The 14,411-nt window shown below is 40.2% G+C and overlaps 1 protein-coding gene across 1 annotated transcript in view; it reads right to left on the reverse strand.

Moving 5' to 3' along the window:
- Positions 1 to 6,942: 6,942 nt before the first annotated feature.
- LOC140342305 (prostaglandin D2 receptor-like) overlaps positions 6,943 to 14,411 on the reverse strand; it is a 17,004-nt gene continuing 9,535 nt past the window's right edge. The window contains exon 2 of the mRNA XM_072428444.1: positions 6,943 to 9,433. Coding sequence (XP_072284545.1) covers positions 9,173 to 9,433 — 261 coding nt within the window. The 3' untranslated portion in view covers positions 6,943 to 9,172. The remainder of the gene's footprint in view (positions 9,434 to 14,411) is intronic.

The raw sequence follows: 14,411 nt of genomic DNA on the forward strand, positions 1-14,411 counted from the left end.
ATTCCCCACATAGGAATGACATTTAAGGATTTGTCCTAATTTTGGCAATCTTTCTATCTGATGTAATGCTAGCAGTAATGATGATGAGCAAAACACCCAGCAGATACTTTCACTGGTCACAAGTTAGAATTGTCTCTTCTTTATTTGCCAGTTGCTGAAGTTTCTGCACTTTGCAGACTACTTTGATTATTATTTATAAAATTATTATTTAACAGCAATGCATTGGGATGATAAATTGATTTGGGTGGGAACTTACAAATTTGGACACACGAGAAAGGCTCACCAGAGCACTATGAGCTATCTTCTTCCTCTTCTTTTCCAGTATATTGATCTTTATTAGCAAAGTTCATTGAGCCCTGGCAGCCCTGGGTAATGCCAGGATACTAATACTGGTTCACTTTAATGCCCCTATAATCCAGCAATACCTCATAGTACCAATTAACTAAACTCAGTTAATAAAATCCAGTCTTTAACATAGTAATGTCCTTTAATTAAAGGAATATCTTTGGGCTGTAATGGACAATGTATGACAATGGACAAGTATTGTGTGCAATCAGACAGAGCCAATCTGGTAGACTAACAATGACCTAAGACGATCTGCATGGCAAAACCATCCTGCAATCCTTTGAATTTACTAAATATGGCTGCTTCCAGGTACAAATATAATTACAAACTATACACAGACCTTTCCACTTTTAGTTCTCAGCTTGCTGTGCAGTTAAGTTCACAAAGGTTCATGCAGTGGCTTGCTCTGTATGTGGTATTAATGATTTTCCTTTGAAGCCTCTCCCCCAAACCCTGCATATGTACGTGACTCATCGCTCTCATCTGTAAGGGGTACATAAACTTTATTATGGTTTGTTTGTGGTTCCTGACAGAGAAGAAAAGAAATTCGGTGATTCAGATTCTTCAGTCTTTTACAGTGTGAAAAAAGTAAAATTAGAATATTGCACAATATCAAGTTACATCTCCATAGGGGGGATATCCCATAAAATGTTTTATTCCTGATAATTTAAATGTGGCTATCCCCAGCAGCGTAGTTAGTGGCCTTTGGGACCTAAGGGGGAATTTGGATGGGGGCTCCCATTCTGTGGAAATTCTGCTAAAGCGGGTCCGAGGCCCCTCATGCAATGGCGTCTCCAATAGTCATCCAGCTACAAATCTGTCAGTCTCTAATCTGTCGGTGCTATTTATTAATGAGACCCCAACTGTTTCGGACGAACCCATTCACATTAGTATCTCTCTTTCACACCAGGAGTGCCTTACATCAGAGTTATTATTATTATTATTACTAAACAGTATATATAGCGCCAACATAATATGCAGTGCTGTACATTAAATAGGGGTTGCAAATGACAGACAGTGACACAGGAGGAGGAAGGAACCCTGCCCAGAAGAGCTTACAATCTAAGAGAGTTCACCCCTTTACATTTAGAGCACCCCATCACATCAGAGTCCCCTCTTTACATCCAAACTCCCTTTTATATCAGCCGCCCTGTTAAAAGAGAGGCCCTTTAAATTGAATTCTCCTCCTTTACATTCTTTATTTTAGAGCCTCCTTTCCATTACAGTTCCCCCTTCAAAACTTAAACCCCTTTGAATCAGGGCCCCACCTTCACAGCAAAAGCCCCCACCCATACATCAATGTCCTCAACTTCAATTTTGGGGTCCTTCATTCCATCGGAGTCCCACCCTAACATTCACAAAAGAAACCCCCCCAGACCTCTGTAAAAGCCGGACCTTCTTGTGGGTTTCCGCAAAAAACACTGAACATTTGGTGAGTACATTGTGCGATTGTGGCACCGACTGAGTGGGCAGGTCCAGCACACCCTACACTCAGTATGTCCTCTGTCTTCTGGGTTACATGCTGGAGAACTGGAGGATATCATGTGTTGGAAGAGATTTGCACTGAAAAACTGTATTTGATAGGTGAGTGTTGCAGCCAAAGCTGCTTTGTTAAAAAAATAATATAAAAAATTGTGGGTTGGACTTTAATGTATAGAAAATCACAAGTAGGGCCAATTACACATGGACAAGAAGTGCTGGCCCTTCCTGGGGATTTTCTATATGCCGATTTACCCACACACCCTGATCAATCATACTCGGGCCACATGATAACATGCTAGGTTACTCACAATAACCTAGCAGAAGTTTAGGCTCTTTACTTCAGCTAAACCGTTCTCAATTATAGGCATTTATAGGTTCCCTTTTAAATTGGCACCAGGAAGGTTCTGACCCTCTTAGGTGTCTAAACAAGCTCCTCCTGACCTTCTAAACATTCTGTACCACATGCGGTTATCACCCCAGAGGAAGCCTTTTTAATGGCGAAACGCGTCAGGAATAAAAGCATTTACAATCATTGTTTGCACTTTTGAACTGGAAACCATTTACTGCAATTTTTCTTTCGGTACATTAGAACTGCTTTGTAAAGTCCTACTTTTGGTCCTAATAACTAATATTGATACTGATATTGTGATTAGTTTACACAGTGACATTTTTATTGTATGCCTCAAAAAACTTTTCTTTTATATCCCATTAAATTCTGTTTATGATTATCCAAAGTTGACATCACACAAGTGAAGATTTGAGACAAACTTCTACAACCTCTGTGATTTATTCACATATATAATGATATATATGACATGATAATGAAAGTTGCATTCTTTCCTGCAGGTTCTTCCAAAAACAGACAAATGCAGGAGGTGTCTGCAGACTCTGCACCTTTATACAAGCATGTCACTGTGGTCACTCCATGTTCCACCTATCTGCGTTGTCACATTAAAACTGAAATATCAGATCTGTAATCTGTGAATGATATCGGGAGGATAATCTTTGATCGTCAGGACTAATGCAAACTCTTTTTGCCTTGTCCCATTTTTCTCTGGGTGTGATTGTGTTTGCAAAGGGCTACAACTATTTCTAGCTGGGATGATTGAGGATAATCCTCCCTTAGTGACATAATGTCCAGATGTTACAGACTATTAACATTTTATGACATCTTACCATGCTAAAAGATTAAATAATATTTATAGATAAAATAGCCAAGATTTGGTAATGTCACTGAAAAGTTGAGTTTCTCTGCAAGCAGCTGTTTTTTTGTCCAGCTTCATGGAAATATACAGCAAGAAGCTATTGTAGGGCTTCCTGTGAGTACAGAAGGTGTAATGGTCAGTTCTAATAAGGCTGCATTTTCCGTAACATGAGTCTATTGCATTGGGCCCACCACATGCACCACAGGCCACCATATGCACAGTATATAGCGCATGCTGCACTTTTAAAAGCACGGTGCATAGCAATGTACAGCAATGTAATGGTGAGGTGCATTTGGGGTGCAATTAGGAATGAATAGCAACCCAGGGCACCAATGCATGGCATGTGCATTGCATCAACACACACGTCTGCACACAAAGTGAATCAGCTTGCAAGGAAAAGGGTTAAAGTGCCCATAAACATAAAAGGCCACATAGGATCAACTTGGAGAATTTTCCATGGGCTCAAACCCATAGGACAGCCTTTGTCCTTGGAGGGGGGGGGAAAGTCAGCTAGTCAGCTGGTGGCATTTTTACACTTAGCACACTTTTATTTCCCCCAGAGAACCTTAACCCTTTGGCCACCAAGGACAGGTCCTATTTTGTGTAATAAAACATATAAGAGCTGTAGGTTCACCTATATATCTATTTGACTTAGTGACCACAAAAACAAAGTGGTAAGAAGTCAGAAAATGTGAAAGATGTCACTTGGACAAAAGTTGAGTGTTCAAATGGGACAACAAAAAATAGATACGCAGGCATTTTATTCTTTTTCATCTCTAATATATAGCTTAGATTGTGTAGAGATAAATCATAAAATATTTATTTCACAACATTACAGACCCCTACTTCCTGCCGCCAGCCCATGGATCTACATACACATACGCGGATCTAGGATGCATTCACAAATGCCATTTGCACAACACATCTTGCCATAAGGAAATGAAAAAATCTGGTTCATCATTCACAGTGATTTTTCAATTTATAAGCTATAGACGTTTTTTTTTAATATTATCTTTTATTTATTTAGCGTCAAAATAATACACAGCGCTTTACAAAGACCATAGTCATGGCACTAACTGTCCCTCAAAGGGGCTCTTAATCTAATGAGTAGTTTTTTTCACAGTTTTGCTTGCAAAATCTGAGGCTTGAAATATTAAGGTGTGCACATTTTTGGGCTTGATGCACAGAGAAGGTACAGGTAGTCCCCAAGTTAAGTACATCTGACATATGGACAACTTCCAGATTTGAACGGGGCTTCCCTGCTTGCTTCTGTGCAGGATGGAACCTTGTTAGGGGGAAGGGGTGGTTTGCATGACTTGCAGAAGTCTTTTGCTGTTCTGCAACATCTTGTAATACTTTAATGACTAAGACAAACTCTAAAGCTACGTACACACGGCAGATTTTTATCGCCCGATAATCGGCATCGGCCAAATATCGGGCGAAAATCTGCCGTGTGTACAGTCGGTGTCGTCCATCGTCCGAACGACCGTCCTGCCGGATCCACGGACGATGGACGACAACTGATCCTAATGAAAGGGAAAGGGGAGAGAGCGCGCAGCAGGGTGCCACTCCGTCGCTCTCCCCCTCCCCTCTCCATAGAGCATGAACCGTGCTGTATGTACAGCACCGTTCATGCATCGGGTAGTCCCTTGTCGTTGGAAAGGATCGTGAAAGATCCTTTCCAACGACAAAAATTGCAAGTCTGTACGCAGCTTTAGTCAATTGTTTCTTTTTAAATATCAAAGCACAGCTTGCTCCAGAAGTTAACGAATGTCTTGGCTCCATAAAGTTTTTTTTTTCTTGCTTTGTTTGCGATTAACTTACAGTGGGAATTTTTTTACAGTAACTGACATCATGATGCCTAATATTATGTTGAGGCAAACATCTGTCCTAATAGCTTTTATTAAAATAATGTACCTGTTCCAATTTACATACAAATTGAACTTACAAACAAATCCACAGTCCATATCTCGTATGTAACCCGAGGACTACCTGTAAAGCATTTATTATATTGATTTCTGTGCTCTTTTATTAATTGTCCACTAGGTGGCAGAATAAGTCTTAGGTTTAAAGTGCAACTAAACCTGCGATACTCACCTGTCCCAGGTACATTGCATGGCTGCACAATCTTCCTTCTTCCCTTCTTCCTGGAGTTGATCTTTAGCCATCTTGATTGGCCTGAAATGCGGGAGTTTATTTGTTGCACAAAGGAAAGACGGAATTACCGGGTTTTTTTTTGGCAACCAACACTTAGCAAAATTTGACAGCAGGTGGTAATCAGGAATGTAAGAACATTTTTTGCCACATTGAACATCGCCTGACTCTTTCTGCAATAACCACCTGAACCCTAAATCACACATGTTCAAAGTAGTACTTCAGTTCCACTTTATTATGTGTTACAGAGAGGAGTGAATGAATGTTAGAATGAAGCTAAATGAAAACAATTGAAACATTGAAGAATATTGAAGTGACTATTTATAAATTGAAGAATTTACCAATGGACTCCTATGTTTTTATTACATTCTATTTTTTACATTTTGTGCATGTTCATTCAAGATTCATCCAAGTTTTACCCAAAATTGACATTGAAAATTCTTGAGTCAACTTCAGTCAAAATTTTATGATGCATATATTTTTAATAGAATCCAATGTGTGTCAAATTTGGGTGAATGTTGGATGATCGTGTTCATCAATAGACTTGATAAGCAGTTTGCAAACATACAGATGCATGCAGATTACAATCTTAGGCTGTGTTAAGAGTGGCAGTGAGGTGGTGGGCGAGTACTGCTTCCTCATTCCAGCAAACTGCTTCCTCGGGGGAGAGGCTACAAGAAGCTTCTTCAATTGGCAGCCCCATGGAGGATGAATGGGGGCAGTAGTGAGCACTGCCAGTTTCACTCACTGCCCCCAGCAAATATGCAGATGCTGATACTTTGAGAACCAGTGCTGCATTGTGAGTGTTCAGGCAGCTGGCAAGGTGTCAAGTGCCGTGAGCTGCTCAGTATCACCTGATCCCAAGGCAGGTCTGAACCTGGCCTTATTGTACTTTCCTCTTTTGACCTAGCACCAATGATATACTATAGGGCAGGGGTCGCCAACCTTTTGGTTGTCAGAGACCACTAATTTCACAGACTCCGGACTGCACATGTGGGGAGCCATGTGTCACTCAAAGGGGAAGAAACTTCCCCCAGGATGACGTCATGATGCCAGAACTCGCCCACACCAGTCCAGAGACACAACCTGCCCACTGCCCTGAGCCTGCGATCAATACAGGGGACATGGTCTGCTTCCCTGGCCAGTGCTGGACCCTTCTCCTGACCATGCTAGGGGTTACACCAATAGAGCACCACAGAGCCACGAACCACCAACATTTTCTTGCAGACCACCAATTGGCGATCGCTGCTATAGGGCCTTGCCAAGTTAGATTGAATAGTTTTAAATCTATGCTCATATCACATAATTTTGGTTGTGCAGAGATTGTATAATGTTTATCGGCATCCTATGGTGTATCTGTCACTGGAAAATCAAGAGCCCAGCATGGGAGAGCAGATGGAGAACTATTTTTCAATCCTTTCTCTGCCAAGCAATCAGCAGTGTAAAACAAGGATGCCGGTCTCTGCTTTGTGCCCAGACGATGCTGAAGATTGCTCCCTTGGGGTAGTCGGTATTCTGCCACCTTATATTCCCAGACATGCCGCAGGAACGTTTCTTTATTATTTATGTCGTTGTACTACTGTACTTAAACACTTTTCACTGTCAGTGACACATTGATTTATTATCTTTTATGTAATTGTTTATTATTTATAAGGCTTTTTAGTATTTTCGGTGAGTATTACTTCTGCGATATTAGCATAACATTTATTTGTTGTTTTGCTGCAGTTGTTGGGTCACCAGATTGAATTCATTAAAATTCGTAGTATAATGACATACGGCTTTATTACTTTTCTCATTCAAAAGTTACAAAATATTTACAATTTACAAATAAATTAGGTAATTACCCAGGGTCCCCACCTTCTACAGGGCCCCATTTGAAAGAATGGCAGAGTGTGCAGGGAGCTGGAATGTTGTGTGAGTTGGGGTCCCCATTTCACCACTGCTTAGGGCATATGTTGTCTAAAACCGTCTCTGGTACTAAGTCACTTTTTTACTACGGTAAGTAAAAAATAACTGACTTTCCAAAAGTCATTATTTGTGTATGATTAGGCAATGCCCCTCCTCTCCCTCCCTGATGACAGTGATTGGTCATTGGGCATTGCATTCTGATAGGTCTGTACATGTGGTCCCGCCTTGGAGGTACCGGGACTGGCAGATCAGGGTGCTGTGCAGGAAAGGTAAGATATCTCTTTGTATATTGGGGCAATGAGAACAGACCTACACTGAGATACGAGGATAAAACACAGTCACCATGCTGCTGGTATGAAGAAATTTAAAAAATAAAACATGCATACGTTTGTTAAAAAAATATATATAAATATAATTATATTTGTACATTGTATGTCCGTCTGTGTTTATCCTTCAACAGAACTACATTTGTTATAAAGGAAAATGTGTTGCAACGAATTTCTTTAACGTAAAATTATGTTTATTCTTTAAATTCATATCAAATGTTTATGTATCGAATTTGTTCATAGCTTAGGTCAGAACACCTAGATCCGAGCATTAGCCCTAGGGGTCCTGGGGGTGTACTAAGGATGCCCTGAATTGGAAAGATTTGGGAACTATTGGTCGAAGGATTTCATTTCCTTCTAAAAAAGTGAAACCATCCGGTGGTTCCAGTTCCACTGTCTACCATGCACCTGACCTTTCCTGAATGAGTATGAGTGCCAGGTGGATCTTCATCCTTTAGAAAGACCTCCTCTAACTTTCTGTTGTGTTTTCCCAAATGGCACAGACAGTCCTACCCCATCTATCCTTCCCTACCCACCATACTCTATTTTACTCTACTCTACCCTACCCTACACTAACCTACGTCACCATACTCTACTTTACTTCACTCTACCCAACTTTACCTTACCCTGCCTTACTCCACTCTACTGCACCCTACTCTACTTTATCCTACCCATCTGTACTCTAATCTAACCTACCCCACCATATTATACTTTTCTCCTCTCGACCCTACTCTATCCTACCCTACTCTACTCTACTCTACTCTACTCCACCCTATTCTATCCTACTCTACCCTAATGTGCACTAACCTACCTCACCATACTCTACTTTACTTTACTCTACCCAACATTACCTTACCCTGCCTCTCTTTACTCTACCCTACTCTACTCTTCTCTACCCTACCCTACTCTACTCTACACTGTACTACCCTACCTTACCCTACTCTATTCTACTGTACCCTACCCTACCATATCCCACCCTTCTTTTCTGTACTCTACTCTACTGTACCCTCCCGTACCCAGGGCTACCATATGGTACTCTACCCTACCATACTCTATCTTACCCTACTCTAATTTAGTCTCTCTACTATACCCTTTAGTCCTACCCTAATCTACCCCACAATACCCTACCGTAATCTTCTCCACTGTACCCTAGTCTAGGCTACCATACTCCTCCCTACCATACTGTACTCTACACTACCCAACTCTACTTTACCCTACCTTACTCTGCTGTACTCTCCCCTACTCTGCTCTTTCATACCTTATCCTACCCTACCTTACCCTACCTTGCTCTGCCTTACTCTGCTGTACTCTACCTGATACTTTAAACATACTCTAACTAGAATATTCCCATATGGCAAATTCTTCTTTGTTGGGTGTGTGGGTGGTTGGGGGGCTTGGTCACAGCTTTGAAATAGTACAGTCCAACCCCAGAGAAGTCCCATGTTGTTTCAAGTAAGTACATAGAAATCTTATGTTGGTACCGTTACGAAAACTCATTATGAAATTTGTGGATTGCCATTACGGATATCATTGCTCGCCTTTCCTGCTTTGTTTAACCAAAAGCCTAGGCATCTGGTCATGTGATTAAAGGAGGAGGAGGATCAACATTCTTATTGTCCTTTTCTGTAAAGATTATATGAACGGGAATCATTTATCCATCTCTTGGAGTTTGGTATAACATTGGAGTGCAGCAGATCGGCAAACTTGGAGGGGATTTGGATTTGTTGGCTGACTACTTCATCAGTCCACAGTTTAGCAAGGAGTTGCGTTCACTGCGCTGGTGTTGAAATCGCTCAGTCTGAGGCTTACGCTCTGCTGCAAGAAATGCGACTTCCCATGGGTCTTGGCACGCAGCTTGCCACACAGAACCCTAATGTGGCGGTGAAAATTCGAAGTTCGGCAGATGATAAAAATCCAAGGGTCCATCACTGAATTCATAGAGAGCAGCCTGAGAACGATAAGATCGTAATATTCGTTGTGCTTGTCAGTAAATACTCCAATGTAAACCCGGGCCTGCAGGGACAAAAATGGAAATTGTAAGTGGACGTAAGTAAAAATACGAAAAGGCAACAAAATAAAAAAAGAAAAGGAGGATTGTGCAGCAACCAACACATATACTAAGGGAGGGAGAGGGGAAGAAGCAGCACAAGTCCTTTCTTTGTGCTTATTTTAGCGAGATAGGCTTTATCGGTCTGGTGCTTCTCCTTTCATTGTACAGTCACAGACCCGTGGAAGAACAAGACCTGCAAACTTTACCAAACTGCATCACAGAAAAATTAGATCTACAGCCCTAAATATAAAATGATGCAAATTCATAGGTAGGTTCCTAAATATATATTCAGCTGATTGGCTAGAGTATAGCTACAAGATCACAGAAAGATCACAGAATCAACAGTAATGGGTTGATGGATGTCACTCCAAAAAAATGGCTTTCTCCAGGGGTGAATGTGGCCATGGTAAAATTATTTGAAATACTATTTTCACATACCAGGTTTGTATATAAATGATCACTTATGTTTTTTTTTTTTTTTATCACAGCCAATAAAAAATATATTTGTATTGTAACACAGTGATCCGTGTATGCGGTCTGTATTAGAGATAAAAGATGGTATTTGGTGATGGTAAAGCAGACATTGGGTAATAATAATATTGGAACATTTCCATTGGAAGTCTGACTGCATGTGTGGGGGTTGCCTGCCCCCTAGTGGCTATTTGGTAGATTAATTTTGATTGACTTTCTCCTTTCCATTTGTGCAGAGCCTTCATAGAACAAAATATATTTGCATGCTTCAATTCATCACAATTCTCCAAATTAAGGGATATTGATAAAAACATTCCTTATTTCATTATAGTTGGTTGGGAAATGCTACTCCTTATTATTAAAAACGTGTTTTATATAGCACCAACCTATTATAGAATGTTGTACAGAGTCCATAGTTATCTGTCTCTTGAAGGGGCTCACTATCTAATATCCAAGCCATAGTCATATGTCATTACCATTATCTAAAGCCAAGTTTGGGGTGAAGCCAGTTAACCCAACAGCATGTTCTTGTGATGTGGGAGTAAACTGGAGTGCACACAAACTTGGCAAACTCCATGAATTGTGTCCTGGCTGAGATTGAACCTGGGACCCCAATGCTACAAAGGCAAGAGTGTTCCCCCATATTGGCTAACTGTACACATTGGGACATTAGTTGTCGACCAGCAGCATGAATTGGCGTAGATTTAGGATATGCTTCATATGTGCTAATGGCCAGATTCCTACACGGTGTATGTGTGTGTAAATATATATACATACAGTTAGGTCCATAAATATTTGGACAGAGAGAACTTTTTTCTAATTTTGGTTCTGTACATTACCACAATTCGTTTTAAATGAAACAACTCAGATACAGTTGAACTGCAGACTTTCAGCTTTAATTCAGTGGGTTGAACAAAAAGATTACATATAAATGTGAGGAACTAAAACCTTTTCATTACACAATCACTTCATTTCAGGGGCTCAAAATTATTTGGACAAATTAAAAAGCTGAAAAAAAATGTTCATTTCTAATACTTGGTTGAAAACACTTTATATATATAAAAGTATATATATATGACGTGTGAGAAGTACTCTTGTGGACTGTCAACACACAGGATCTGAGTGGTGTTATCCAGCACTAGTTGTCTTTTGCTAAACCATTCTCCTATTATCTACAGCCTAAGCATTCTACTGTACTGTACTCTACCCTACCCTATTCTACTTAACTCTTCCCTACTTTAGTCTACCATATTCCACCCTACCCTACTATTTCTTACTCTAACCTACTCTACCCTTCTATACCCTGTCCTACTTTTTCTACTCTACCCTACCCTAGGATACCCTACTCTACTCCACTCTTCTCTAATCTACTCCTCTCCACCATACCCTACTTGTCTTATACCCTACCCCAGGGGTGCCCAACAGGTGGACCGCGATCTACTGGTAAATCGCAAAGGCAACGCGAGAAGATCGCGAAGCCCTTCCTTTCAAAATAAACTCTACCGGGCACAGGAGTTATTAGGTTCAACTTTTTATTGTTGGTAGATCATTTTGACTTGGTCATTTTAAAAGTATCTTCCATGCCAAAAAACTGTGGGCACCCCTACCCTACTCCATCTTTCCCCACTCTACCCTACTATACCCTACCTTAGTCTACTATACTCCATGCTACCCCACTCTTCCCTACTATATCATACCCTAACCTAGTCTACCCTTCCATACCCTACCCTACTTTTTTTTGCCTTACTCCACTCTTCCCTAATCTACTCATCTCTACCATACTCTACTCATCTCATACCCTACCCCATCTAGCTCTGCTCGAACCGACTATACCCTACTCTACTCTACACTACCCTATATATAAATATATACTGCTCTTGGTCTTGAAGTGGTTAACCCCTTAGTAACACCAGTCAGTCCGCATTACCTAACTTCCTCTTCTTTGTTTGATAACTTTTCAATGTACAGTTACCCAACTGTTATCCTTTTAAAGAGCCTAAAAGAAACAACAAAACCAGATGATGTGTGAGAAAGCAATGAGAATCTAAGTACTCTTGTGGGCTGACAACACACAACATCTGAATGGTGTCATCCCTGCACCAGTTGTCTTTTGCTAAACCAATCTCCTATTATCTATTCTATCTCCTTTTATGTATATTACACTCTCCTATTATCTCTATGCTATAATATTTACAACCTAAACACTTTTTCTGCAGTTTAAAATAAGGACTAGGAGGCTGAATTAGAATCCTTGACGACCCATACAAGACTTGTGCAGTTGAAAATCACTTTTTATTGTTCTTATCTTTGATGAGGGGAGTGATCCTGGCGAAAGCTGTTGGCTAAACTTTTTTTAACTTTGCCATGGAGTAGGAAATGGTCTGTGTCTTGTTGGGAGATTTTTATTTACTCTCTATCCCAGAAAACCAACAACAACTCAATCTCCCCAAAATGAAAAATTAATGCATATAGACTGACATCACCAGGTTCCTCTTTATGGAGATTCCCCTTAATCTTTAGTTTTTGTAACAATATGTTACAAAGGCCATCAGAAATTTCTGGGCCTCATACTAGGTAAATTTCTTGGGCCTCCCTCTCACATGTGTGAAAGTTTCTGCATTGCAATAAAAGTCAAGTTCTTTTGATCGAGGTCTGGTATGATAGTGGCGGACCTTCGTGCCTACGGAGAGTTGGAGGAAAGAGAAGGATGAGTACAGATGTCTCATCATAGTGACAACTAGTGTTGAGCTAACCCGAACTGTAAACTGTCTGTACCGAACTTTACAATTTTGGGTACCCGGACCTGAACCTGAACTTTGAGCGGAAGTTCGGCTGAACCCGGCAAACCCGAACTCTCAGATGTTCGCACATCCCTAGTGACAACTTCTCCTTCACTGTCCAATCCACAAATTGGAGTTGTGTCCTAGACCAAGCTGTGCACTTCCTGAACAACAAAAGTGCATATATATATATATATATATATATATATATATATATTTATTTATATATTGCTTCCCTGGGGTTCCTAATGGTTCTCAGTGGAAAGGCTTGATGATTGCAGATCGTTCTGTTGGCTTCAGTTATTGGCACCTCTACACCGCTGTAGGTTATGTTGTGGGCTTTTCGCTCTGTTGTTAAACACAATGTGTGTTGATGGCTAGAATTTTTTTCCCCTGTATAGCAGCTGTCAACTTGGTTATAAAAACAAGCAACAGAGTAGACATTAGCTCAGCTCCACACCTTCATTGACTTAACACCCCATTTTTTGTTTTAGGTTTCTCCTGAATCCACGTACTCTCGCTGCCCTATCAGCCTGGTGGTTAATTATATTAACAATGGTTGAGTTTTATCTCAGAGAGGAAATAACATGAAATAAATGTTGCAGAACATTACACAGCGCTGGAAATTAATTATTTACATAGAAATTACTGTACGATCATAAAACTGCACTAGCAATCATTCTTTGATTATGTGTTCTTTCCTTTCTTCTGATTATAAATTAAATGAGATCTTTTTATGTGAAGGAAGTGTAATGTAAACTTCTGTTGGAGACAATGCCCCGAGCGAGTGCTTCATTTCTTGAGAATATATTTCATCATTCTTTTCATCTTATATTAATTCTGGTTTGTTTCTGTGGGTTTAAGTTAAAGAGGAACTCTGGAGGTTGGGGGTTTTCGTTTGTAAACCTTCTGGATTAGTGTTTCTCGACCAGGGTTCCTCCAGAGGTTGCCAGGGTTCTTCTCAGTCATTTTAAGTGACACCAATGATCTTTTTGGCTGTAAGGCTGACATTCTTCCCAATGGCCAGGAATGTAAGAGGAATTATTCACACTGATCACCACTAATATACTAAAAGCTGTGGACATAGTAATTATAGAAGGGGTTCTTGAAAGTTTTTTTAAGGGTTCCTCCATGTTAAGAAGGTATAGAAACATTGTTCTAGACAAGCAAACTTTTTGGTTAGTATTCTACATGCTATAGATTCTTTGGCTATAGTCCATGATCTGCAAGGGTGTATAGGGCGGTCCCTAGCCATCTGTCCTATACTTTCTACTTTGCTAAGCCACTGAGTAAAATGTTTATTTTACCCTTCTTTTTTTTAGTTATTAAGGATTTTTATTAGACAAACATAAAAAAGAAACAGAAAGACAAACAATGGTATTTTTAACAATACAGGAATCAGTTATCCAAAACTTTCAAAATAAGCGGATGGTAGTGCAAAGCGTATCAAAACAAATAAACTGTAAAAGTCCTTGTCCAAATGTTATAAAGGCGATAAATAAAGCGTAGACCTTCCCAGGCCATGTGAGGTTAGTCCTTGAGATTCAGCCTAATAGTCCTGAGGCAGGTTGCCATCCACCAATAGCAACAATCATACATAAAAACAAGAGTACAAAAATAGTTTGCAAGGTGGTAGGTTGAGAACAGGATAGCACATACAAGCAGAATAAGTGCAAACCATAAAGGTAAA

This window comes from Pyxicephalus adspersus, chromosome 12, assembly GCF_032062135.1.
Source record: "Pyxicephalus adspersus chromosome 12, UCB_Pads_2.0, whole genome shotgun sequence".
Lineage (NCBI taxonomy): Eukaryota > Metazoa > Chordata > Amphibia > Anura > Pyxicephalidae > Pyxicephalus > Pyxicephalus adspersus.